This window comes from Symphalangus syndactylus, chromosome 2, assembly GCF_028878055.3.
Source record: "Symphalangus syndactylus isolate Jambi chromosome 2, NHGRI_mSymSyn1-v2.1_pri, whole genome shotgun sequence".
Lineage (NCBI taxonomy): Eukaryota > Metazoa > Chordata > Mammalia > Primates > Hylobatidae > Symphalangus > Symphalangus syndactylus.
Window position 1 is genome coordinate 62,373,564 of NC_072424.2, and position 24,834 is coordinate 62,398,397.

General features: G+C 43.6%; 1 protein-coding gene across 2 annotated transcripts; it reads right to left on the bottom strand.

Annotated features, from left to right (window-relative positions):
• Positions 1–447: 447 nt before the first annotated feature.
• LOC129470152 (solute carrier family 2, facilitated glucose transporter member 3-like) lies at positions 448–16,461 on the bottom strand. Of its 2 annotated transcripts, XM_055257620.2 has the most exons (10): positions 16,157–16,461; positions 13,818–13,910; positions 12,997–13,157; positions 11,214–11,454; positions 10,439–10,601; positions 9,642–9,829; positions 5,933–6,037; positions 4,517–4,602; positions 3,647–3,865; positions 448–2,076 (listed from the first exon to the last, which is right to left on the bottom strand). In XM_055257620.2, the coding sequence occupies exons 1-10, from the start codon at positions 16,169–16,171 to the stop codon at positions 1,857–1,859; spliced, it is 1,491 nt and encodes a 496-aa protein (XP_055113595.1). In that variant the 5' UTR covers positions 16,172–16,461; the 3' UTR covers positions 448–1,856. The 2 variants fall into 2 exon arrangements, with proteins under 2 accessions (XP_055113595.1, XP_055113597.1); XM_055257622.2 differs by lacking the exons at positions 12,997–13,157; positions 16,157–16,461 and having other exon boundaries at positions 13,818–13,846.
• Positions 16,462–24,834: the final 8,373 nt, after the last annotated feature.

Here is a 24,834-nt window from a genome sequence, read left to right on the forward strand (position 1 = left end):
GCAATGATGTGATCTCGGCTCACTGCAACCCCTGTGTCCCGGGTTCACGTGATTCTCCTGTCTCAGCTTCCCAAGTAGCTGGGATTACAGGTGCCCGCCAACATGCCCGGCTAATTTTTGCATTTTTAGTAGAGACAGCGTTTCACTATGTTGGCCAGACTGGTCTCAAACCCCTGACCGCCCGCCTAGGCCTCCCAAAGTGCTGGGCTTACAGGTGTGAGCCACCGCACCCGGCCTCAGCTATGTGCATTTTTATTCAAAGGCTCCATGACCAGAGGGAACAGTGAGAACTGAGAACAAAAACACTGTCACTGGCAAGGGTTTGGCTAACGGGTCTGAGATGTGTAAGCACCAAGAAGGGAAAGGGAGATTGAGAAACATATGAAAAAGGGGCTGTAGGAACAAACAGAGAAAATAAGTCAACAATAACATACTTCCACCCAGAGCAAAGTGACAGTGCACATACATTCATCCTCTCAAGTGTGGGCTACACTGCACATTGACTCATACTATCTAAACGTGGTTTACTGGAAAGATTCAAGTCACCTGAGGGCACTCGGCATGGGACCACAGTGACATGGCAACAGACATACACCAAGCATGCTGTGAGCCTAAAGCAACAACACACTAGATAATAATCGCTCAAAAAAAAATCCTCTCCCAGAGCTGAGGTTACAAATTCCAAGTTTGCTATAAACATTCTTTGGGGAATTCCTTTAAAGGTATGAGTTAAAATAAAACAGAAAATCAACACCTAAAAATCTCCTAAAGAACAAAGTAGAGAAATAATGAATCTCTACCCAGAACCAATTATTTTAGGTTTCTCATTTGGATGGCTGTCCCACAAGATAGGTGGCGGGATTACTTCAAAAGTAGTGAGACTACTACAAGAAGAAGGAGTTATTTCGTCCAGTGAGGGGAACAGGCTTTCTAGAACTCACTTTCCCTTCCCTCGACTCCATCCAAAATTAGAACCCATCAACTGTCATTAACTAAAATGCCCATAATAGTTAATAATCCTAGATTTCAAGTACTACTACATGTAAATTATTAAACAAAAAAGTTCCAAAGGAAATCAGTAGCTTTATTATATAGGTATATGACTTTTATGAGAAATTAAACTTAAAGGTTTTCCATCTGAAGGACAAAAATTGTTAAGAGGTAACGTACAGACCTCAGGCACCATATCATTTACCCTCCAATAATGAACTACATTTCTCCCTACATTCTTATTGCACCTTAACCTCTCCAGCATCAAATCTTTTACTCTATAACCTCTCTTTAAACACCTCCCTCTAATCTCAATTTCCTTCTGTTTTTATTATTCAGCAAAATTACACTTAAAAATAAATATTTATGTGATTAAGCCAGAGGATAAAATAAATAAAACTCAAGTTAATTTGCCGAGTAGAGCTGTATGGAAGTGAGGAAGGTGCTCTTACATAAACCCCCTCTGCCTTCCACACTCACATGTATCTGCTTCCTGATAAGTCTGAGGTTGGGGGAACTGCACCTCTCTTTTCCTTTCCTGTATCCTCTAATGTGGCAATATTAGACTCCAAGGGAGGAAAAGCTGGCAAAGTTGTCATATGCCAAGCGGCCAATCCCTCCTGAAATGAAGGTAGGTTCACTTGGTCTCTTCTAAGCAGAAGAGAATGTCCAGGAAATAAAATAATTAAAAAGCCATTGAAAATCCAACAAACCCCAACCTTGGGTGCTCATGGAGTGCATGGGATGAGAAAGGAATCAAGTAGCAGCATTCAGAAGCAGTCCTGGGTTCATCCTGATGAGGTCTCTCCCTTGTTCAGGGAGAGGTGGCTTTCCCATGCTGGGAGGGAGGTGGAAGGAGGCATGACTTAGACATTGGTGATGGTCTCCTTAGCAGGCTCGATGCTGTTCGCCTCCATGACGCCGTCCTTCCCAGATCTATTCGCACCGTGTGCCTGCCCTTCAAAGGCCCGTGTGATATCCTCAAAAGTCCTGCCACGGGTCTCAGGGACTTTGAAGAAGGTAAAGGCCAAGAAGGTAATGAGGAAGCCGGTGAAGATAATAAAAACATAGGCTCCTAAATAGTGCTAGTGAAAGGACAGGAAAAAGGAAGGTTGTTACAAAAATCTGGTCACTGACAAACTCAATTTCCTTCACATATTTCCAATAGGCTTCAAGTTATAACCCTTCCATATTTAATGAAAACAGGTTTCTTTGGAGATTCACTTATGATTCCATTGCTAACTTACTGTAGTTCTCTCTAGTTTTCTTTCTGTCGTTCCTTTTCATTACAGTTAGATGCTTTCAAATGTCTACTGAGTATTTTTAGACTGTTGAGTATTATTTTTAAAATCTGTGTTTCTGGGCCGAGTGTGGTGGCTCACACCTGTAATCCCAGCACTTTGGGAGGTCAAGGTGGGAGGATCACTGGAACCCAGCAGTTTGAGACTAGCCTGGGCAACTTCATCTCTATTTATGAATTTTTTTTCTTTTTGAGACGGAATCTCGCTCTGTCACCCAGGCTGGAGTTCAGAAGCGTCATCTCAGCTCACCGTGAACTCCACCTCCTGGGTTCAAGTGATTCTCTTGCCTCAGTCTCCTGACTAGCTAGGACTACAGGTGTGTGCTACCACGCCTGGATAACTTTTTTTTTTTTTTGAGACAGAGTTTCTCGTTGCCCAGACTGGAGTGCAATGGCATGATCTCGCTCACTGGGATTACAGTGGTGAGCCACGATGCCTGGCCTAATTTTTTTTTTTTTTTTTTTTTTTTTTTTTTTCTTTTTTTTGAGACAGAGTCTTGCTCTGTCGCCCAGGCTGGAGTGCAGTGGCGCAGTCTCGGCTCACTGCAAGCTCCGCCTCCCGGGTTCACGCCATTCTCCTGCCTCAGCCTCCCGAGTAGCTGGGACTACAGGCGCCCGCCACCTCACCCGGCTTATTTTTTTTTATACATTTAGTAGAGACAGGGTTTCACCATGGTCTCGATCTCCTGACCTCGTGATCCGCCCGCCTCGGCCTCCCAAAGTGCTGGGATTACAAGCGTGAGCCACCGCGCCCGGCCCCTAATTTTTGTATTTATTGTAGAAACAGGGTTTCACCATGATAGTCTCGCTGGTCCCCAACTCCTGACCTCAAGTTATCCACCCGCTTTGGCCTCTCAAAGTGCTGGAATTACAGGCTTGAGCCACTGTGTCCGGCCACAATTTAAACTTTATGAATTGTTTATTTCTGCAATTTTCCATTTAATATTTTCAGACTACAGGTAACTGAAACTGAAGATGAGGAGGGACTACTGTATTTTTTTATTTATTTAGGGATGGAGTCTTGCTTCCATCGAGCAGGCTAGAGTGCAGTAGTGTGATTCTGGCTAGCTGCAACCTCCACCTCCCAGGTTTAAGCAATTCTCCTTCCTCGGTCTCCCAAATAGCTGGAATTACAGGCATGTGCCATCATGCCCAGCTAATTTTTGAATTTCACCATGTTGGCCAGGCTGGTCTCGAACTCCTGACCTCAGGTGATCCACCTGCCTCAGCCTCCCACAGCGCTAGGATTACAGGCGTGAGCCACCATGCCAGGCTCAGACTACTGTATTATTAATGAGTATCTTCAACATGTCAGCTTACATAGGCTGGTTTTAAGATAAGGTGAGTTTACTCCCAGCAGCGGAGGGGAAGAGCAATCTGACTAGGAAGTTGGAGGTCCAGTTGGAGCAGCCAGCCACTGCCATCGCAGCTGGGCGGGGGCCCTGGCTGAAGAGTTTGGCCACCATAAACCAGGGAATGGGGCCTGGTCCAATTTCAAAGAAGGCGACAAAGACCAAGATAGCCCCAATACAGACAAAGCTCATCCCATTATAGTTATCCTGTAAGAGGAAGGAACAGAGAAAATTAAATTTAAAGACAGTGTAACCTAGTATCTAGGTTCCCAGAAGCAGTTAATGGCAAGATCCTCCTGTCCCTGATGTACAACACAAAGAGTGGCTGTGGAATCAAAAGGCTTGGATTTATTTTTATTTTTATTTTTTGAGACAGGGTCTTACTCTGTTGCCCATGCTGGAGTGTAGTGGCACTACAATAGCTCACTGCATCATCCATCTCCTGGGCTTAAGCAATCCTCCCACCTCAGCCTCTCAAATCGTTTGGACTTGAAGCATGCACCACTACACCTGCCTAATTTTAAAAAAAAATTTTTTTGGCCGGGCACTGTGGCTCATACCAAGGCAGGTGGATTATGTGAGGTCAATCACACTATTAAGTGTGATTACCTTGATATTATTTTAAGAATTAAATTAGATAATGTATTTTATAAGCTACAATAATGTTCTATAAGGTAAGGATTCTAACAGTTTGCCTCCAGTTCTCTGATGACCCATGTTTCTTAAACTCTGGGCATCCTGCTTCTCTCTTCTGACTTTATTGACAAACTGCAACCTTAAAAACCCACCCCTTGTGTCACAGAAGTCAACTGTAACCTCTCTTTCTTTCCCCCTCCCTTTTCTTCACTCAAAGAGCACTCACCTTTAATAACAAAGAAACAGGAGTGTAGAACAAAAAGCCATCCCTCCAAGGCCTGTCATATGCAGAGTCCTTCTTCCTGCCCTTTCCACCAGAAATAGCTGGAAGAAGAAGAATATGACATGAAACTTCAGTTTTCCTTTCCATGAAAACAGTGTCTGAGCTATTTGAAATCTGCCTTACCAACAGCAGGACACTTGTTATGGATACACCTCCTGTGATTTATGATTTTATATACATACATATTGTGTTCCATTCACATGTCCTTGCTCAAAATCCCCATAGCCCTTGGTAGAGTCTTTTGGTATAATGTTGGGATGCCTTAGGCCTCAGGAGCAGGCCTCAGATAACAGAATTCTTCTCTAACTTTCTCCTGCCCTCCCACTTGGCAGGACACTAATCTGACTGTGGGTCGTAAAACCCTCATTTCAGAGAAGGTCCTGCCCCACACCCTAGAGGAAGAAATGCTACAGAGAGGCCAAAATAATCCAAACAGACAGGCCCAGCTGGGTTCAGATCATTCCCTTTTTGTCCAATCACATTTCAGAACAGTTGTCCCTGCTTCAATCATGGAGAACCAATTAAGCCTGCATAAAAGGCCCAAAAGGCAGGGTGTGGGGAACTTCCAGATATCTGAACTCATGGAAGCTGACAGGAAGGTCAGCAACAAATCATCTATGTGCTAGGAGTGCACCCCAACCCCACAGAGACAGAAGCTCACATGCTCAGGATCCCTCCAGACTTTGCCCCGTGAATCTCTTCATCTGGTTGTTTATTTCTGTGCTTTAAAATATCCTTTACATCAAACTAGGAAACAATTTTCCTGAGTTCTGTGAGCCACTGTAGCAAATTAATCAAACCCAAAGAGGGTGTCGTGGGAATCCTGATCTCCAGCTGGTGGGTCAGAAGCACAGGCAAACAACCTGGAGCTTGCGATTGGCATCAGGAGTGGGGGGCAGCCTTGGGAACTGGGCCACCAACCTGTGCGATCTGATGCTATCTCCAGGTAGACACTGTCAGAATTAAATCACAGGACACCTAGATGGTGTCCACTACAGAATGGATTGCCCACTTCATGGGGAAAAATTCTCACATATTCTGGGGATCACAGATATCTTCTGTTGATTATTGTTGTTTTAGTGTAAAAACAGTGGAATAACAGAGCTTGAGAGTTTTTCCAAACACCTCTCTTCCAATTCCAAGTTCAAAGCATACTATATAGTCCCTTCTATACTCCCTCCTTTCCCATCCATCCCATATTTGCTAGAAGAGTGAAGACTACATCCAACATTAAATGTATCTCCTTTTCCCAAAGGAAAATTAAACAACAAAAAGGTAACTAAATGATGGTAGGGTCATGCAATCCATCTTTGAACACCTGTAGCAAGGATTCTTTTCTCCCCCCCAAAATTACCAAACCATCCAACTTACAGAAACTACAGTGAAGATAGTATTAACCACACCTGCGCCGATGGTGGCATAGATGGGCTCTTGAACACCTGCATCCTTGAAGATTCCTGTTGAGTAATAGAACACCTAGGAGAAAAGAAAACATGCAACTTTGATACAATTCTGTACACCAGTTACACAGAACCCTCAAAAATAAACTTAAAAGTCCCAGTGGGTAAGAAATCCTTTTGCTAGGGTTTTTGTTCAAAACTAATATCCCTTCTGCAAATGAATTATCTTCTGTATCTTATCTCCTTTCTCTTTTTTTTTGAGAGGGAGTCTCGATCTGTCACCCAGGCAGGAGTGCAGTGGCACAATCTCAGCTCACTGGTACCTCCACCTCCCAGATTCAAGCGATTCTCCTGCCTCAGCCTCCTGAGTAGCTGGACTACAGGTGCCTGCAACCACACCCAGATAATTTTTGTAGTTTTAAGTGGAGACGGGTTTTCGCCATGTTGGCCAGGCTGGTCTCGAACTCCTGACCTCAAGTGACCTGCTCGCCTTGGCCTCCCAAAGTGCTAGGTTTACAGGCATGAGCCACCGCACCTGGTCCTCCTTTCTCTTTCTAAATGTTCTTAATTCTAGCTACTCATTTATATTGTTTCTTCTAAAAATGCTTATTCCCACTGTTCCATTTCCTCTTGCTTATGTTCACTTCACTAACTTCTATGAAGGTGTAATTCCTACTAACTGGTTTCTTTTTTATAAATTGAGACAGAAACTCACTGCTGCCCAGGCTGCTCCTAAACTCTTGGTCTCAAGTGACCCTCCTGTCTCTCAGCCTCCCAAGTTGCTGGGATTATAGGCATGTGCCATCATGCCCAGCTAAATGCTTTTTTAATTGGCTCTTCCCCAAACCCTCAAAACATTGATAGGCACATCCATGTCTCAATTTGATAGTGAACTAATTGAATAACCTTATCCTGCTCATTGAATAAGCAGAGGTTGGGTGGTATTTCCTAGGCCTAGGCCCTTTTGAAGTGTTTTATGAAATAATACCAGCTATTATTGTAATTTAATATATATTAAACAAATTGTTATGTTGTTTGCTAGGCACTGTGCTAAAATCTAAAGTTGCTACAACTACCATAGTTAAGAGATATTAAAATACTGGACTCAGACCTCAAGTTAACAAGGGAACATTATCTAGGTTACCGAGGTTCACTTCAGTTTATTTCACCCAGAGTATTTGCCTCCATAGCAATATTTATTAGTCTTTTTGATGAATATGGACCTCTACATTGGGATTTACCTTCTCAAGAAACAACTCTTTAAATCCCTAGTATGTAAGATGTAAACTATGTCTATCCATATTTTCTAAAATAAGATAATTGTTTTTTGAAACTGAGATTTGTAGAGTCATTATTGAAAAACCTGCTGCTCTAGGGCTAATTAAGACTGCTAAAAAATCTCAAAATATTATATGATGACGTCAAGCTTGTGGGGAAAGATATTAGGCTGGTGCAAAAGTAATTACTTGAGCAGTTTAAACAAGCAATAAATAGGTATGCCAATTATCTTCCTTAACATAACGCCTACACGTCAAAAACCTAATGTACATGCACACATCTCAATAAAACTTCTTATAGTAAAATGACTTTGCTATCTAGTGTCACCAAGGGAGGTAAGCTAACCCCTACATCATCTCACCTAAATAGTTTACTCTGCTAGGTAAACATGATACAATGCAACCTCTTACCCACTCACCCATAAGGGAAATTAGAAAGCATCATTTGTGCAAAAGTAGGTTGGAAAAGTGACAATTATCATGTCTCTTACACAGGGATTCTCAAATTCAGCTGACTCAGGAATCCCAACCCCCATAATTCTGGTGCAGCCAGCTTTGGGTGAGATTATACCTGGCGCAAAATCTACTCATTGACTAAATTGGGAGCCAGCTTAGTCCAACAATAATTAATGTACATGCCGGGTGAGGTGGGTCACACCTGTAAGGCCGGCACTTTAGGAGAGAGAGATGAGGTGGGTGGATTACCTGAGGTCAGGAGTTTGAGACCAGCCTGGCCAACATGGTGATATCCCTCTATTCTCTACCAAAAATACGAAAAAATTAGCAAGGTATGGTGGTGTGTGCATGTAATCTGGGCTGTAATCCCGCCTGTAATCTCAGGAGTCTGAGGCAGGAGAATCACTTGAACCCAGGAGATGGAGGTTGTGGTGAGCTGAGATTGCACCACAGCACCCCAGCCTGGTGACAGAGTAAGACTTCACCTCAAAAAAGAATGGGCCAGGCACAGTGGCTCACGCCTATAATCCCAGCACTTAGGAAGGCCATGGCGGGCAGATCACTAGGTCAAGAGATCGAGACCATCGTGGCCAACATGGTAAAACCCGTTCTCTACTAAAAATACAAAAATTAGCCGGGCATGGTGGCATATGTCTGTAGTCCCAGCTACTTAGGAGGCTGAGACAGGAGAATTGCTTGAACCTGGGAGGTGGAGGTTGCAGTGAGCTGAGATCATGCCACTGTACTCCAGCCTGGGTGCCGAGTGAGACTCTGTTTCAAAAAAAAAAATGTACACACCATACTCTGAAGTGGCAGGAGTGTCCCTCAGAGTGCACACGGATGACTTGTAATTTCTCACAGGTGATCTTTTCCTGACCGTGTTTTGCAGGGCCCAGACTGTGGTGAGGCAGCTAGGGAGTTGCCTCAGGTGCATTCTTTTATTCTTTCTTTTTTCTTATTTTAAACAGGCACAGAACTAACACAAAGTACATTCTTTAAAGAGGTGCTCATTCTCAGGGCTACACTTGCACGTAGCTGCCTCACCTGCCTAGTCCCAGCTCTGCTGCTCTGGAAAGTCTCAGAAGCACATTTTTCTCCAGTAATATGTGTGGCCTACATTCTCATTTCCAAATAAGGAAATTTCAGACTGGGATTCATCAACATCACCTAGGAGGCTTTTTCTAACTACTGTGTATTTCCTCCCAAGGTTTTTTTTTTTTTTTTTTTTTAAAGACAGGGTCATACTATATTGCCAGGCTTGACTCCTGGGCCTAAGTGATATTCCCACCTCAGCCTCCCAAGTAGTAGCTGGGACTACAGGCATGAGCAGCCACCACACCTGGCTGCTCATAGATTTTGACAAAACAGCCTCTAACCCCCCATAAGAAGCACTGCCACTTCAAATACAAATATCCTGGTGTGCTAGGTAGGAGAAAAGTTCTAAGAACCAACTTACTATTTTGAGCATCAAAATCCTCAAAATAGTAGACTAGAAGTTGACTAGAAGGCACAGGAATACTCTCTTCCTATAATCCACAGTCAAATGCAGGAAGCTGATATTTGCATGGAATACAAGGGCTATCTGCCACATGCTAGCTTCCGTTGTGCTGCCCTCTTTAAACTATCATGCCCTCTTTAAACTACCATGCTCGCTATTCTAGTTGTAAAAACAGACTGGTAAAGTCAGTTCACTCTGAAGTTGCCAGTGTCCTTCCAGGGTCTTTTTTTTCCCCTTTTTTTAAATTTCAGAGACAGAGTCTCACTCTGTCACCCAGGCTGGAATGCAGTGGCATAATTATAGCTCACTGCAGCCTGAAACTCCTGAGCTCAAGTGATCCTCTTACCTCAGTCTCCTGAGTAGCTGAGACTACAGGCACACCGCCACCATGCCCAGCATTTTAAGTGAAATACTGTAAGACACCTTTGACCCTAAAGTATCACACTCACAGCATTGATCCCAGAGAGCTGCTGAGAGAGCTGCAGTACAATGGAAATGATGAGGGGCTGTCGGTAGCTGGACACTCTAAAGAGCTCCAGCAGGGTGACTTGCTTTTCTTGTGACATCCTTGCACTCTCATCTTTCATCTCCTGGATGTCTTGGGATACATCCTGGGTGCCCCACAACTGCTGGAGGACTGGTGAAAAGAAGAAAGAGGGAAGGATAAAGACAATGCGCTGCCCCAAATTCATTCTTCCTATAAGGCAGCCAGGAAAGGGCCGTACAAGATGAGGTGATCGATAGCATCCATTCCTTCTTTTTTTTTTTTTGAGATGGAGTTTCACTCTTGTTCCCCAGGCTGGAGTGCAATGGCATGATCTTGGCTCCCTGCAACCTCCACCTCCCGAGTTCACATGATTCTCCTGCCTCAGCCTCCCAAGTAGCTGGGATTACAGGCATGGGCCACCATGCCCAGCTAATTTTGTATTTTTAGTAGAGACGGGGTTTCTCCATGTTGTTCAGGCAGGTCTTGAACTCCTGACCTCAGGTGACCCGCCTCGGCCTCTTAAAGTGCTGGATGACAGGCATGAGCCACCACGCCCAGCCTGATAGCATCCATTCCTAAACTTGCCTTTTCACCTCATTCTTTAGGGGCTGAAAATCTGACTCAGGACTAATCAGAACCCTCCTCACTTGGATTCCGAGGGGCAGGGAAAGAGTGTAACAGAAAATAGGTCCAGTCGCCTCATCCCTAAAACCAACCACAACCATATAATTCACGTAGTAAGGTGTGAAGGATACTCACTCCGCTTAGCATTCTCCTCTTCCTTTCTGTTAATGAGCAAAAATCTGGGACTTTCAGGGCAAAATGGAAGGGCTACACTTTGTAGGATAGTAGGAAGGATGGTAAAGCCCAGTAGCAGTGGCCATAGCTCTTCAGACCCAAGGATGAATTCCAGACCAAAGATCTAGAAACCACACAAAGATAATGCTATAAACCCCATACTTCACAGGCCACAAGTTCATTAAAACACAAAAAGTTCAGAAAATCATATTCTTTTACCATGTGAAAAAATTGTGTTTCTTTTCCTTTCTCTACTCAGCCGGTTTTTTTTTTTTTTTTTTTTTTTTTTTTGAGACGGAGTCTCGCTCTGTCACCCAGGCTGGAGTGCAGTGGCATAATCTTGGCTCACTGCAAACTCCGCCTCCCGGGTTCACACCATTCTCCGGCCTCAACCTCCCAAGTAGCTGGGACTACAGGCGCCCGCCACTACGCCTGGCTAATTTTTGGTATTTTTAGTAGAGATGGGGTTTCACCATGTTAGCCAGGCTGGTCTTTATCTGTTGACCTCATGATCCACCCACCTTGGCCTCCCAAAGTGCTGGGATTACAGGCGTGAGCCACCACGCTCAGCCTCAGCCTGCTTCTTCAGCTACTATCTATGAGTTATAGTAACAATACCTAAAACTTCCATATGTAATTGAACATGTGCCAGATATTCTTCAGTGCTTTACCTATGATAACTTTTTTAATGACCCATGAAACTAACACTCATTAAGTATGGGATGTTCTAGAGTACCTGGGCCACCAGAATTCCAACAACAATGCCCAGCTGGTTGAGAGTGCCAAAGGCACCCCGCAAGGCAGTAGGCGAGATCTCTCCAATGTACATGGGCACAAAACCTGTGCAGAGTCTGCAGAAGAAGCCAATAACCAAGCGGCCCAAGATCAGCATTTCAACCGACTTAGCTACTTTACGCAGTCCCATAAAGCAGCCACCAGTGACAGCCAACAGGTTGACAATCAGCATTGAATTGCACCTGTAAGGTTAATCAAAGACAAAGTGGAATTAGCAAAGTGAGAGGCTCCTAACTTCTCTTCTGTCCTCATTATTCTGCTCTTCTCCAGGCTCATATCATCTCTTTTTTTTGATCTAACTTTTGTTTTTCACTTTCTATTACCAGAACATTTCTAGCTGGGAACCAGGTGTGATGGTGCCCGCCTGTAGTCCCAGGCACGCAGGGAGCTGAGGTGGGAGGTCGAGGCTGTAGTGAGCTATGATTGGGCCATTACACTCCAGCCCAGGTGACAGAGCAAGACCCTCTTTCTTGGGGGGTAAAAAAAAAAGAACAACATAATCAAGTAAAACAGGTTGCCTTATCGATTTTTAAATGTGAATTCCAATTGCATTTCTAGAATATCTAATTGGTAATTTTTTTTTTTTTGGAGACGGAGTCTTGGTCTGTCACCCAGGCTGGAGTGCAGTGGCGGCATCTCGGCTCACTGCAACCTGCGCCTCCCAGGCTCAAGAGATTCTCCTGACTCAGCTTCCAAGCAGCTGGGATTACAGGTGCACACCACCATGCCCAGCTAATTTTTTGTACTTTTAGTAGGGACGGGGTTTCACCGTGTTAGCCAGGTTGATCTCCATCTCCTGACCTTGTGATCTGCCAGCCTCAGCCTCCCAAAGTGCTGGGATTACAGGAGTGAGCCATGGCGCCAGCTTTTTTTTTTTTTTTTTTTGAGACAGAGTTTCGCTCTTTCACCCAGGCTGGTGTGAAGTGGCCAGATCTCAGCTTACTGCAACCTCTGCACCCCCACCACAGGTTCGAGTGATTTTCCTGCTTCAGCCTCCGGAGTAGCTGGGATTATAGGTGCCTGTCACTACACCCGGCTAATTTTTGTATTTTTAGTAGAGACAGGGTTTCCCCATGTTGGCCAGGCTGGTCTCGAACTCCTGACCTCAGCTGATCCACATACCTCAGTTTCCCAAAGTGCTAGGATTACAGGCGTGAGCCAGCACACCCTGCCTAATTGGCAAATTAAAACAGTTCCTTCATTAGTCATAACTGAAAATATATTCTACCTTCTAAAACATATTGTTAAGCTTCTATAGAATAAGAAGATTTTTTTGCCATTATCCACATTTGCCATAGACTAAGAAGTACAAAAATAATTCCTACCAATCCTGTGTAACATAATGAAAACATTTATATGAGACCCCAGTTTTTTTTTTTTTTTTTTTAGAAGAGTGATCAACTTTGGACCTTGTAAATTAAGTATGTTTCTGGAAACCCCATAGTTGAGTTTACTAGGGAATAATTCTGAACTATCCCTAGCTGGACTGCAAAGGCCAATCACTCACACAGTTCACCTCTTGCACAGCTGGGTGGGAGCTATCCAGGGTAGTAGAGCTCCAAGCAAGGGCAGTCATATTCGGGGCCAGTTGGACTAGGTTTCCTTTGATTAGAATTCAAGGTGTTCTTATTCAAAGGCATCATCACCTCCCTGCCGTAACTCTCCACACTTGTCCTCAATGCGGCTGGTAGAGCCCACTTCCTTGCCCAGTTTCTAGTCAATACCTGCCAAAGCGGTTGACAAAGAGTCCGACTGAAAAGGAGCCGATCATACCCCCGATGGAGAATATGGCCACAGACAAGGACCAGAGAGACGTGAGCAGCACCTCAGAGGGAGGGGCATTTCCCTTGTCTGTCAAAGTTTTATTGATAAATTCCTTTATGATCTGCAAAATAAAAGGGTTGGTGGAAGAACAGACTGTTACAGTTGGATGAGAACAAAAGACACAAATATTAGGGATCATTTCCTTCCTAGAGAATCAAGGGAATAAATAGACGGCAATGGAAGGGGCAGATAGCATATTGGAATTTATGTTAACTCTCCCTGGAATAGTAAGTTTGTCCTGAAAATCCCAGTAGGTGGCAGCACCGAGGTTCACAGTCCACCCCGGCCCTTTGCTAAGGGAACCCAGCTTCTTTGTAACTAACCCCTAAGGAATAATACAGGAAGTGCATCACTATGAGGTCAAAGAGTGGGAGGAAGAACAGCACCGCCCAGTGTTCAGGGAGTAAGTGAGCTTTCTGCTTTGATTAAATGACCCCACTAATTTTCCCCACCAATATTGTCTCCATCTTCAGTCTTGGACAGGATAGATATGACGTTTTTCTTAAAATCTCCTAGTTTGTGGAGGGACCCTCACTAACTGTGTTGCCCAGGATGGTGTTTAACTCCTGGGCTCAAGTGATCTTTAGGCCTCAGCCTCTGGAGTAGCTGGGACTCCAAGCAGGTTCTACTGTGCCTGGCCTTAAATTCTGATTTCTTGAAACTCTACTTAAAGGAATAACTTCCCTATTCTAAATTCTAATTACTGTGGCCTGGCACTCACCTTCTCAGGAGCATTGATGACCCCAGTGTTGTAGCCAAATTGGAAAGAGCCGATCGTAGCAACTGTGATGGCAAAGATCAGAGCTGGGGTGACCTGGAGGGAGGGAAGACAGAGGAGAGAATAGTCCTTAAAACTTGTGATTGATGACTGTTTCTTATTAATTATGCAGCTGTCTTAGGAGAATTTGGCCTTGAGTGGTATGAAAAGAACATCAAATGAGATTTAGGTAATTAATGGGGAAGACAAAGGAATAGATTACACTAAAGAAATTATCTGGAGATAAGAATGTGAAGTTAACTTGGTAAAAGTGGAAAGAAAATTGGAGAAGAAAGAAGTTAAGAGAAACTGGGTTAGTCAGTTTGGAAATATTTAAAAACTTGCATCAGGCAAATGTAGGCATAGAATTCAATTCAAGAACTGGAAGGGCAGAGAAAAAGACAGCCTTGGGTATGATTACTGAGAATTGATCATTTTGGAAGCAAATACAGTGCAGTCTGATCTGTACCCCAGACTCCACGGAAGCCCAGTGGTGGTGGTGGGGGGGGGGGGTGGTAGTTTGTGTCTTCACTGCTGGGTAGCTCTTTTGAATCTCTTATCTCTCAGGACCATGTAACCTACTGGATCTACCCACTGCATCCTGGCCTCATTTCAGTCTTCATTTATTAAATACAGTTCTGCTATCCCTAACTCCTGCGCAGGGGAAGAAAGTACACTCTTACTCTGAACCCAACACATAAGAGATGAACCCAACATATAAGAGACATTTCTTAGTGGGGAGAACTGGTCATCTTCACCTTGCCTGGAATAATTCAGCTGGGCAAGACATTTTCCATTTCCACCTTGGAGCAGCTCAATTTTTATACCTGAGGCCATCTTCTATGCCATTCCCCTCGCCCCACCCCACCCAAAATCCCTTCAAACTTTCATATCCCACCCAAAATCCCTTCAACCTTTCATATCCCACCCAAAATCCCTTCAACCTTTCATATCCCACCCAAAATCCCTTCAACCTTTCATATCCCACCCAAAATCCCTTCAATCTTTCATATCTTAAACTCCTTTCCTTTCAGGTCAGGAAGATTAGGCAGCAGGCTGGGAGCTTCAGCAGAAGTGACCTTGCCTGCAGCCTCCCAGATGTCTCAGTCACAGCTAAGCATCGGTACCCCAGAAGGGCCTGCCAGTACAGTGCTCTCTGTTAAATCTTTTACCTTTAGTAAAAATCTCTTCTGTCTCCTCTCATCATTCACTATCTTTGAGAGCCTTTTCTTCTTTAGTCTCATAATTTTCCATCCCTTTCTTATTTTCCTACATTTTCTTTCTTTCTGCTTTGTAGAGATGGGATCTCACTATATTGCCCAAGGCTAGTCTCAAACTCCAGGCCTCATGTGATCCTCCTGCCTTGGTTTCCCAAATGCTGGGGTTATAGGCGTGACCCGCCACATCTGGCCCCTTATTTTTAGTTAAATTTATCTTGGTAAAAAATGCCTTTCTTGCTGCGTGCGGTGGCTCATGCCTGTAATCTCAGCACCTTGGGAGGCCAAGGCGAGTGGATCACCTGAGGTCGGGAGTCTAGACCAGCCTGACCAACATGGAGAAACCCCGTCTCTACTAAAAATAGAAAATTAGCTGGGCACGGTGGTTCATGCCTGTAATCCCAGCTACTCTGGAGGCTGAGGCAGGAGAATCGCTTGAAACCGGGAGGCGGAGGCTGTGGTGAGCTGAGGTCGCTCCATTGCACTCCAGCCTGGGCAACAAGAGCAAAACTCAATCAGAAAAAAAAAAGCCTTTCTCCCTGCAAATGTTGCGTATACAACACTCAATATTTTAGTATGTCCTGCACTCACAATTTTAACCCTAATAGGAAGGACAGCTGGAATTCTTTCTCCTTAGCATCCACGAACCCCATAGGTTATAGGACAAACAGATGGCTGGACCCTGGCCTGTGCCCCCAGACACAGACCTTTTCAAGGTCTAATGCTTCCAGAGAAGTCTTCACACTGGCTCTGAGACCCACACTTGTAATCCATACAACCAAGCAGCCCGATCCTCTAAACACTCAACCATCTCGTCCTCAGTGGCAAATGGTGACCTAAAATAAACCTGAGAAGCAAACACAACTTCTCCGGGTGACTTTCCTAAGATAAGAAGGTGAACAGAACTGTATGACATTCAAAGAGAACTGATGAAGCGGCAGCAGTGCAGGCTAGAGAAGAAATGAAAAGGCCTTAAGATGGCTTGGTGACTTAGGAGAAAACAGAACAAGGCAATTACTATTAATATTTGCCTTTCTGAGTGTATCCCAAACAAGCAAAAATAACCAGTAATTATATCATTCTTACCTTCTGTGTCCCCATCGCCGTAATCTAATTCAAGCCTTCAAGAAAGATCTAGGGGTATGATTCCAGAAACAGCTTTTTCAGCCAACAAAACCTTCAAAATGTTCTTCTCAGCAGCAAGTTTTCTCCAGGACCTCAGGAAGGTTCCAAAGTCTCACCATTACAGCATCTCTGGGTCTGGCTGGGATCATGACTATTTATGATCTCCGCAAAGGGTGGAGCCTGAAAGGGCGACAAGCCCCCAGCCCCACCCCACCCCACCCTACCACCCTGAAACAATCTCGTGATCTCTCGGAATTCTGTGTTATCAGAACTTCAGAACTGCCCCCCCACCCGCCCTGCAGACAATAACGCCCTCCCTCCCCCCTCTCTTAAAACCACATCCTGCCACACTCTCCACCCTGCTTTTTTTTCAAAAGCTCATCCTTACTCCTTCCCTCTTGTAATAGCAGCTACAGTCTCTTAGTTTCACAGACAAAATGCTACCAGAAAAGCCTGGAGGGAGGGCAAATACACTATTTTTTGCTCTCGCATCTGCTTGGGATTAAAACAATCTACAGAGAGATGAGAATCAATCTATCCATACAAAACAAAGTCAAGTGGGTGCCACTATCAGAGATTTAAGGTTGTTAGAAAGAGAGTAAGTAGTAAGAATTCTAGATCCTATGAGTTTATCAGTCGTTTTTTGTTTATAGGCTGGGTCTACAATTTTTTTTTTTTTTTGAGACGCAGTCTACAATCTTAAAGGGGAGGGAAAGACAGCCTGACCGAAGAAAATCAGGGAAATAATTTTGCCAGTGTTCCCTTCTTAGCATAATCTCACCTGGAGGGAAGAAAACCTGAATTTCTAGGAGACAGACCAACTATCAGGGCAGCAGGAAGAAGAGGTTCAACTGTTTATGGAATACAGTCCATATCCTTTTTTTTTTGATACCGAGTCTCGCTCTGTCACCCAGGCTGGAGTGCAGTGGTGCGATCTCGGCTAACTGCAACCTCCGCCTCCCAGGTTCAAGCAATTCTCCTGCCTCAGCCTCCCGAGTAGTTGGGACTACAGGCTCCCGCCACCATGCCCAGCTAATTTTTGTATTTTTAGTAGAGACGAGGTTTCACCATATTGGCCTGGCTGGTCTGAAACTCCTGACCTTGTGATCCACCTGCCTTGGCCTCCCAGAGTGCTGGGATTACAAGTGTGAGCCACCGCCCCCGGCCCTATATTCTTTAATAAGGCATTCTGAATTCTGCATCACTTTCTGCTAGTCTCAAGCTTATAGCATCTAGAAATGTGATAAATACCGAATTCAATTAAGCAGGTATTTGCTGAGTACATGCCATGTATCAGGTACTCTCCAAGAAGTTGGTGATTCTTCAGTGAATAATAGGACAAAAGGCCAGGGTCAGGAGATCAAGAGGTCAGGAGATCAAGACCATCCTGGCTAACACGGTGAAACCCATCTCTACTAAAAATACAAAAAAAAATTAGCCAGGCGTGGTGGCGGGCGCCTGTAGTCCCAGCTACTCAGGAGGCTGAGGCAGGAGAATGGCGTGAACCTGGGAGGCGGAGCTTACAGTGATGGCTCTCTCTATGCTGGATTCCATCAACCCCACCCTGGAACACGGGCCTTGGCAGATCCTGGCCCTTCCTGGCCCTTAAGGCATTGTCAGAAACCCCATCCTTTGCTAGGATGCCGTGAATGACTGTGGCTTGCACCTCTGCAGAGACATTTGAAATCTATCCTCTACACATGGCCACCTAAAACCACAGGAGTACAGAACACTCGGCCACCATCCACCTCCCCACTTTCGGGAGAGAATACTGAAAGTCTCTCCCTTGACTTGAGTTCTTCATGGGCACGTGGTCAAGATATAATGAGACCAGATGTATTAAGTCAGGCTGGGTGCAGTGGCTCACACCTGCAACCTCAACACTTAGGGAGGCTGAGGCTGTAGGAAAGCTTGAGCCCAGGAGCTCGAGTCAAGTCTTGGACAACACAGCCAAAACCCGGGGTATATGCCTGTGGTCCCAGCTACTCAGGAGGCCGAAGTGGGAGAATCACGTAACCATGGGGAGGTTGATGCTGCAGTCAGCCATAATGGTGTCAATGCACCACAGCCTGGGTGACAGACAGGGTGAGACACTGTCACAAACAGATGGACAGACAGACAGACAACAGCTATATTATGTTCTCAGGGTAGGAAGCAAAAATAACAGAATACAGCATTTAAGATATTTATTTTAAATTTTAATTTATTTATTAATTTTGAGTCCAGGCCATGAAACCAGCTATTTTTTGTATTTTTGTAGAGAGCAGGTTTCACCACATTTCCAAGGCTATTCTGGATTGCCTGGGATCAAGGGATCCACATGCCCTCAGGCCCCCAAAGTGCGGGGATGACAGACATGAGCCACTGCCCCTGAGAGCATTGTTTTATTTTGTTTGTTTTTTGTTTTTTCCTTTTTCAATTGCTTGTCTTTATGAGAGTTTCACTGCAGAGTGTTTGGCTGGCTTGTTTAAATTCAGTCTAAATAGAAATTGAGGATATCAGCTTCTGGCCTTATGGACTCTGAGCTGCCGAGTCCCCTGGTCTGTCCATCACAGGACCATACACGTAATCAATAAAAAAAGTAACATTTACAATAAGTAATTTTGTTATACAGAAATACACAGATGCACCCAAAACACAGAAAGGATTCTTTTAAAACTTGTCTTATTCCTAGTGGGTGTGCCAGTGACTCTTTTAAGCTTGGACATTGACTGAGAGAATTTCCAGTCGGTCTCTCATCTCTGAATAGAAGTTCCATATAATCTGATGGGTGGGGACTTAGGCTGTGTTTTTCAGGGAGCCTGGCCGATTCATTGTGGGGACCACCTGGGAGAGTATGGCTACTAACTGTGCTGTGGGGGCCTCCATCCTTCTCCTCCCTCACTATGGGTGTTCTCAATTCACTCCAGGTTGACACTCTCATTGGCAGACATCGGGCATCACCTAGCAGACATGGCTAGTCTGAAAACTGAGGCCTCAAGGAGCAAGGCAGCTCAGGCCACCTATGCACAGCCCAGAGCAACTGTGTCTTCTCCACTGCCACTGCCACAACCTCCAAGTTCCTCCCTCCCTTGTTGCCTAGAAAATTGCCACACTGACGACTGAGTTTGATCGTTCTTTGCTCATATATAAAAAATATAGGCCGGGGCGGTGGTCCAGGCCTGTGATCCCAGCACTTTGGGAGGCTAATGTGAGTGGAACACGAGGTCAGGCGTTTGAGAACAGCCTGGCCAGCATGCAGAAACCCAGTTTCTACTAAAAATACAATAAATTACATGGGCATGGTGGCATGCACCTATAATCCCAGCTACTTGGGAAGCTGAGGTAGGAGAATTGCTTGAACCTGGGCAGCGGAGGTTGCAGTGAGCCAAGATTACACCACTGCACTACAGCCTGTGTGACACAGAGAGGCTCCATTTCAGGAAAAAAAATCACAATTCACCAGGAAGGGAACAAAACTGGATGGAGAATGAGTTTGATGAATTGACAGAAGTAGGCTTCAGAAGGTGGGTAATAACAAACTCCTCTGAGCTAAAAAATCATGTTCTAACCCAATGCAAGGAATCTAAGAACCAAGAAAAAAGGTTAGATAAATTGATAACTAGAATAGCCAGTTTAGAGAAGAATATAAATGACCTGATGGAGCTGAAAAACAAAGCACAAGAATTTTGTGAAGCATACACAAGTATCAATAGCTGAATAAATCAAGTGGAAAAAAATCAGAGATTGAAAATCAACTTAATGAAATAAAGCAAGAAGACAAAATTATAGCAAGAAGACTTAAAAGGAAAGAACAAAGCCACCAGGAAATATGGGACTATGTGAAAACACCAAATCAACATTTGATTGGTTACCTAAAAGTGACAGGGAGAATGGAACCAAGCTGGAAAACACTGTTCATTATATTACCCAGGAGAACTTCCCCAACCTAGCAAGACAGGCCAACCTTCAAATTCAGGAAATACAGAGAACACCACAGAGATACTCCTCCAGAAGAGCAATCCTGAGAAATACACATAATCGTCAGAGTCACCAAGGTTAAAATTAAGAAAAAAATGTTAAAGACAGCCAGAGAGAAAAGTTAGGTCACCCACAAAGGGAAGCCCATCAGACTAATGTCGTGGGATATTTGGTTTTTCACTACAGGCCTCGATGGGTTCCAAAATGTCCCTTCATAGATTCTACAAAAAGAGTGTTTCCAAGCTGCTGAATCAAAAGAAAGATTTAACTCTGTGAGATGAATCCACACATCACAAAGCAGTTTCATAGATACTTTGTTTATATTTTTTTATCATGGGAAATTCTGTTTTTCCCTATAGGCCTTAATGGGCTCTGAAATGTCCCTTTGTAGATTCTACAAAAATAATTTTTCCAACCTTCTGAATCAAGGGAAAGTTTTACTTCTGTGAGATGAATCCACACATTATTAGGTGGTTTCACAGATACCTTGTTTCTTGTTTTTATTGCAGGATACTAGGTTTTTCCCTATCAGCCTTAATGGGCTCCATAATGTCCCTTTGTGGATTCTACATAAATAGTGTTTCCAACCTGCTGAATCAAAAGAAAGGTTTACCTCTGTGAGATGAATGAACACACTGCAAAGCGACTTCACAGATAGCTTGTTTCTAGTTACTGTCATGGAATATTCGGTTTTTCACTATAGGCCTCAATGGGTTCCAAAATGTCCATTCATAGATTAAAAACAAAGTGAGTTTCTAACCTGCTGAATCAAAAGAAAAGTTCAACTCTGTGAAATGAATCCACACCTCCCAAAGCGGCTTCACTGATAGTTTGTTTCTGGCTTTTTTTTTTTTTTATCTCCAGATATTCAGTTTTTCACTATAAGCCTTAATGGGCTCTGAAATGTCCCTTTGTATATTGTACAAAAAGAGTGTTCCTAACCTGCTAAATCAGAAGAAAGATTTATCTCTGTGGATTCAATGTATGAATCCACACATTGCAATGAGGTTTCACAGGTAGATTGTTTCTCGTTATTATCGTGGGATATTCCTTTTTTTCCAATAGACTTCATGGGCTCTGAAATGTCCCTTCTTAGGCTCTACTAAAAGAGGTTTCCAACCTGCTGAATCCAAAGAAAGGTCCACCTCTGTGAGATGAATCCAACATCACATAAAGGTTTCACAGACAGCTTGTTTCTAGATTTTTTTTTTTGAGACGGAGTTTTGCCCTTGTTGACCAGGTTGGAATGCAATGGTGTGATCTCTGCTCACCAAAAGCTCTGCCTCCTGGGTTTAAGCAATTCTCCTGCCTCAGCCTCCTGAATACCTGAGATTATAAACATGCACCACAATGCCCAGAGCAATTTGTATTTTTAGGAGAGACAGGGTTTCTCCATGTTGATCAGGCTGGTCTCAAACTCCTGACCTCAGGTGATTGGCCTGCCTTATCCTCATAACGTGCTGGGATTAACCCCCCCCCCCGACAGTGCCTGCCCTTGTTTCTAGTTTTTATTGTGGGATATTCAGTTTTTCAAAATAGGCTTCAATGGGCTTCGATATGTCCTTCAGAGATTCTACTTAAAGAGTGTTTTCAACCTGCCAAATCAAAAAAGAGGTTTAACTCTGTGAAATAAATCCAAATATGACATAGTGGTTTCACATATAGCTTGTTCTAGTTTGTATAGTGGGATATTTGGTTTTTCACTATAGGCCTCAATTGGCTCTGAAATGTCCCTTCACAGATTCTACAAAAAGAGTGTTTTGAACTGGCTGAATCAAAAAAAGGCTTAACTCTGTGAGATGAATCCACACATCACAAAGCGGTTTCACAGATAGCTGCTTGCTAGTCCTTATTGCAGGACATTCAATTTTTCACTACAGACTTCAATGGGCTCCAAAATGTCCCTTAGTACTTTTTTTTTTTTGAGGTGGAGTCTCACTCTGTCACCCAGGTTGGAGTACAGTAGGTGATCTCAGCTCACTGCACATTCTGCTGCCTGGGTTCATGCCATTCTCCTGCCACAGCCTCCTGAGTAGCTGGAACTACAGGTGCCCACCACCAAGTCCGGCTATCTTTTTTTGTATTTTTAGTAGAGACAGGGTTTCACCATGTTAGCCAGGGTGGTCTCGATCTCCTGACCTCGTGATCTGCCCACCTCAGCATCCCAAAGTGCTGGAATTGCAGGCATGAGCCAGTGCGCCCAGCCGTCCCTTAGTAGATTCTAAAAAAAGAGGATTTCCAACCTGCTGAATCAAAGGTTTAACTCTGTTAGATGAGCTCACTCATTGCCAAGTGGTTTCCCAGAGAGCTTGTTTATAGTTTTTATCATGTGATATTCTGTTTTTCACCGTAGTTCTTGATGGGCTCAGAAATATCCTTTGTACATTCCACAAGAAGAGTGTTCGCAGAATCAAAAGAATTTTTTAACTCTGTAAGGTGAATCCACACATAGCAAAGCAGTTTTACAGATATCTTGTTTCTAGTTTTTATCCTGGAATATTCAGTTTTTCTTTTTTTTTTTTTTTTAGACAGAGTCTCGCTCTGTCACCCAGGCTGGAGTGCAGTGGCACAATCTCGGCTCACTGCAAGCTCCGCCTCCTGGGTTCACGCCATTCTCCTGCCTCAGCCTCTCCAAGTAGCTGGGACTACAGGCGCCCGCCACCACGCCCGGCTAATTTTTTTGTATTTTTAGTAGAGACGGGGTTTCACCGTGGTCTTGATCTCCTGACCTCGTGATCTGCCCACCTCGGCCTCCCAAAGTGCTGGGATTACAAGCGTGAGCCACCGCGTTTTTCACTATAGGCCTCAATGGGCTCCAAATATCCCACTGTAGATTCTAAAAAGAGAATGTTTCCAACCTGTTGAATCAAAAGTAAGTTTTAACTCTGTGCAATAACTACACACATCATAAGACACTTCAACAGAAACTTTGTTTCTAGTTTTTGTCATGGAATATTGGGTTTTTCACTATAGGCCTCATTGGGCCTTGTAATGTCCCTTCACTGATTCTACAAAATGAGGGTTTCCAACCAGCTGAATTGAAAGACAGGTTTAACTCTATGAACTGAATCCACACACCACATAGCGGTTTCACAGATAGCTTCTTTCTAGTTTTTATCGTGGGATATTTGGTTTTTCACTATAGGCCTCAGGGGACTCCAATGTATTTTTCCACTGATCCTACAAAAAGAGTGTTTCCACCCTGCTGAATCAAAAGATAGGTTCAACTCTGTGAGCTAAATCCACACATGCAAAGCAGTTTCACAAATAGCTTCTTTATGGATTTTATCACGGGATATTCCATATTTCACTATAGGCCTCATAAAGCTCTGAAATGTACATTTGTAAATCCTATACATAGAGTGGTTTCAATCTGCTGGAAAAAAAGAAATGTTTATCTCGATGAAATGAATCCACACATCCCAAAGTGGTTTTACAGTTAGATTCTTTCTAGTTTTTTTTTTTTCACAGGATATTCCATTTTTCACTATAGGCCTCAATGGGATCTGAACTGTCCCTTCATAGATTCTTCACAAAAAGGGTTTACAACATGTTGAATCAAAGGAAAGGTTTAGCTCTTTAAGATGAATTCACACATTGCAAAGTGGTTCTTTCTAGTTTTTATCATGGGATATTCTCAGATAGCTTCTTTCTAGTTTTTATCATGGGATATTCTGTATTTCAATATAGGCATCAGTGGGCTCCGAAATGTTCCTTCAAAGATTCTAGAAAAAGAGTGTTTTCAACATCCTGAATCAAAAGAAGAGTTCAACTTTTTAATCCACACCTTGCAAAGTGGTTTAACAGATAGCAACTTTCTAGTTTTCATTACGGCGTATTTGTTTTTTTAATATAGGCCTCAATGGGCTGCAAAATGGCTCCTCGTAGACTCTACAAAAAGAGTGTTACCGAGCTGCTGAATCAAAAGCAAGGTTTCACTCTTGGAGATGAACTTACACATTGCAATGCAGTTTCATAACTTCTTTCAGTTTGTATTGCAGGGTACTTGGTTTTTCACTATAGGCCTTACTGCTCCTTGAAATATCTCTTTGCAGATTCTACAGAAAGAGTGTTTACAAACTGCTGATTCCAAAGAAAGGTTTAAATCTGTGAGCTGAAACCATACATTACAAAGCTGATTCACAGATAGCTTTTTTCTAGTTTTTATTGCGTGATACTCGGTTTTTCACTATAAGTCTCAAGGCCCACCAAAATGTCCCTTTGCAGTTTGTACAAAAAGAGTGTTTCAAAACTGCTGAACCAAAAGTAAGGTTTAAGTCTGAGCAGAATACACACGTCACAAAGCAGTATCACAGGTAGCTTCTTTCTAGGTTTTACAGTGGGATATTCGACTTTTTACTATAGGCCTCAGTGAGGTGTGAAATGTCACTTCACAGATTCTACAAAAAAGTGTTTCTAACCTGCTGAATCAAAAGATAGGTTTAACTTTGTCAGCTGAAGCCACACCTCACAAAGCAGATTCACAGGTAGCATCTTTCCTGTTATTATGGCTGGACATTCGATATTTTACTGTAAGTCTCAGTGGAATGAAAAATGTCCCTTTGCAGATTCTACAAAAATAGTGTTTCCAACCTGCTGAATCAAGAGAAAGGTTTAACTCTCTGAACTAAAACCACACATTACAAAGCCGTTTCACAGATAGCTTTTTTCTAGTTTTT

What these genes read in the sequence shown, in the direction of transcription:
- LOC129470152 (XM_055257620.2), bottom strand. An exon ending in TTGGAATTCTGGTGGCCCAG is followed by an intron (nt 10,602 to 11,213) that starts GTACTCTAGAAC and finishes TGTGGTTTCTAG; the next exon opens with ATCTTTGGTCTGGAATTCAT. An exon ending in CTATCTTCACTGTAGTTTCT is followed by an intron (nt 4,603 to 5,932) that starts GTAAGTTGGATG and finishes TTCTTCTTCCAG; the next exon opens with CTATTTCTGGTGGAAAGGGC.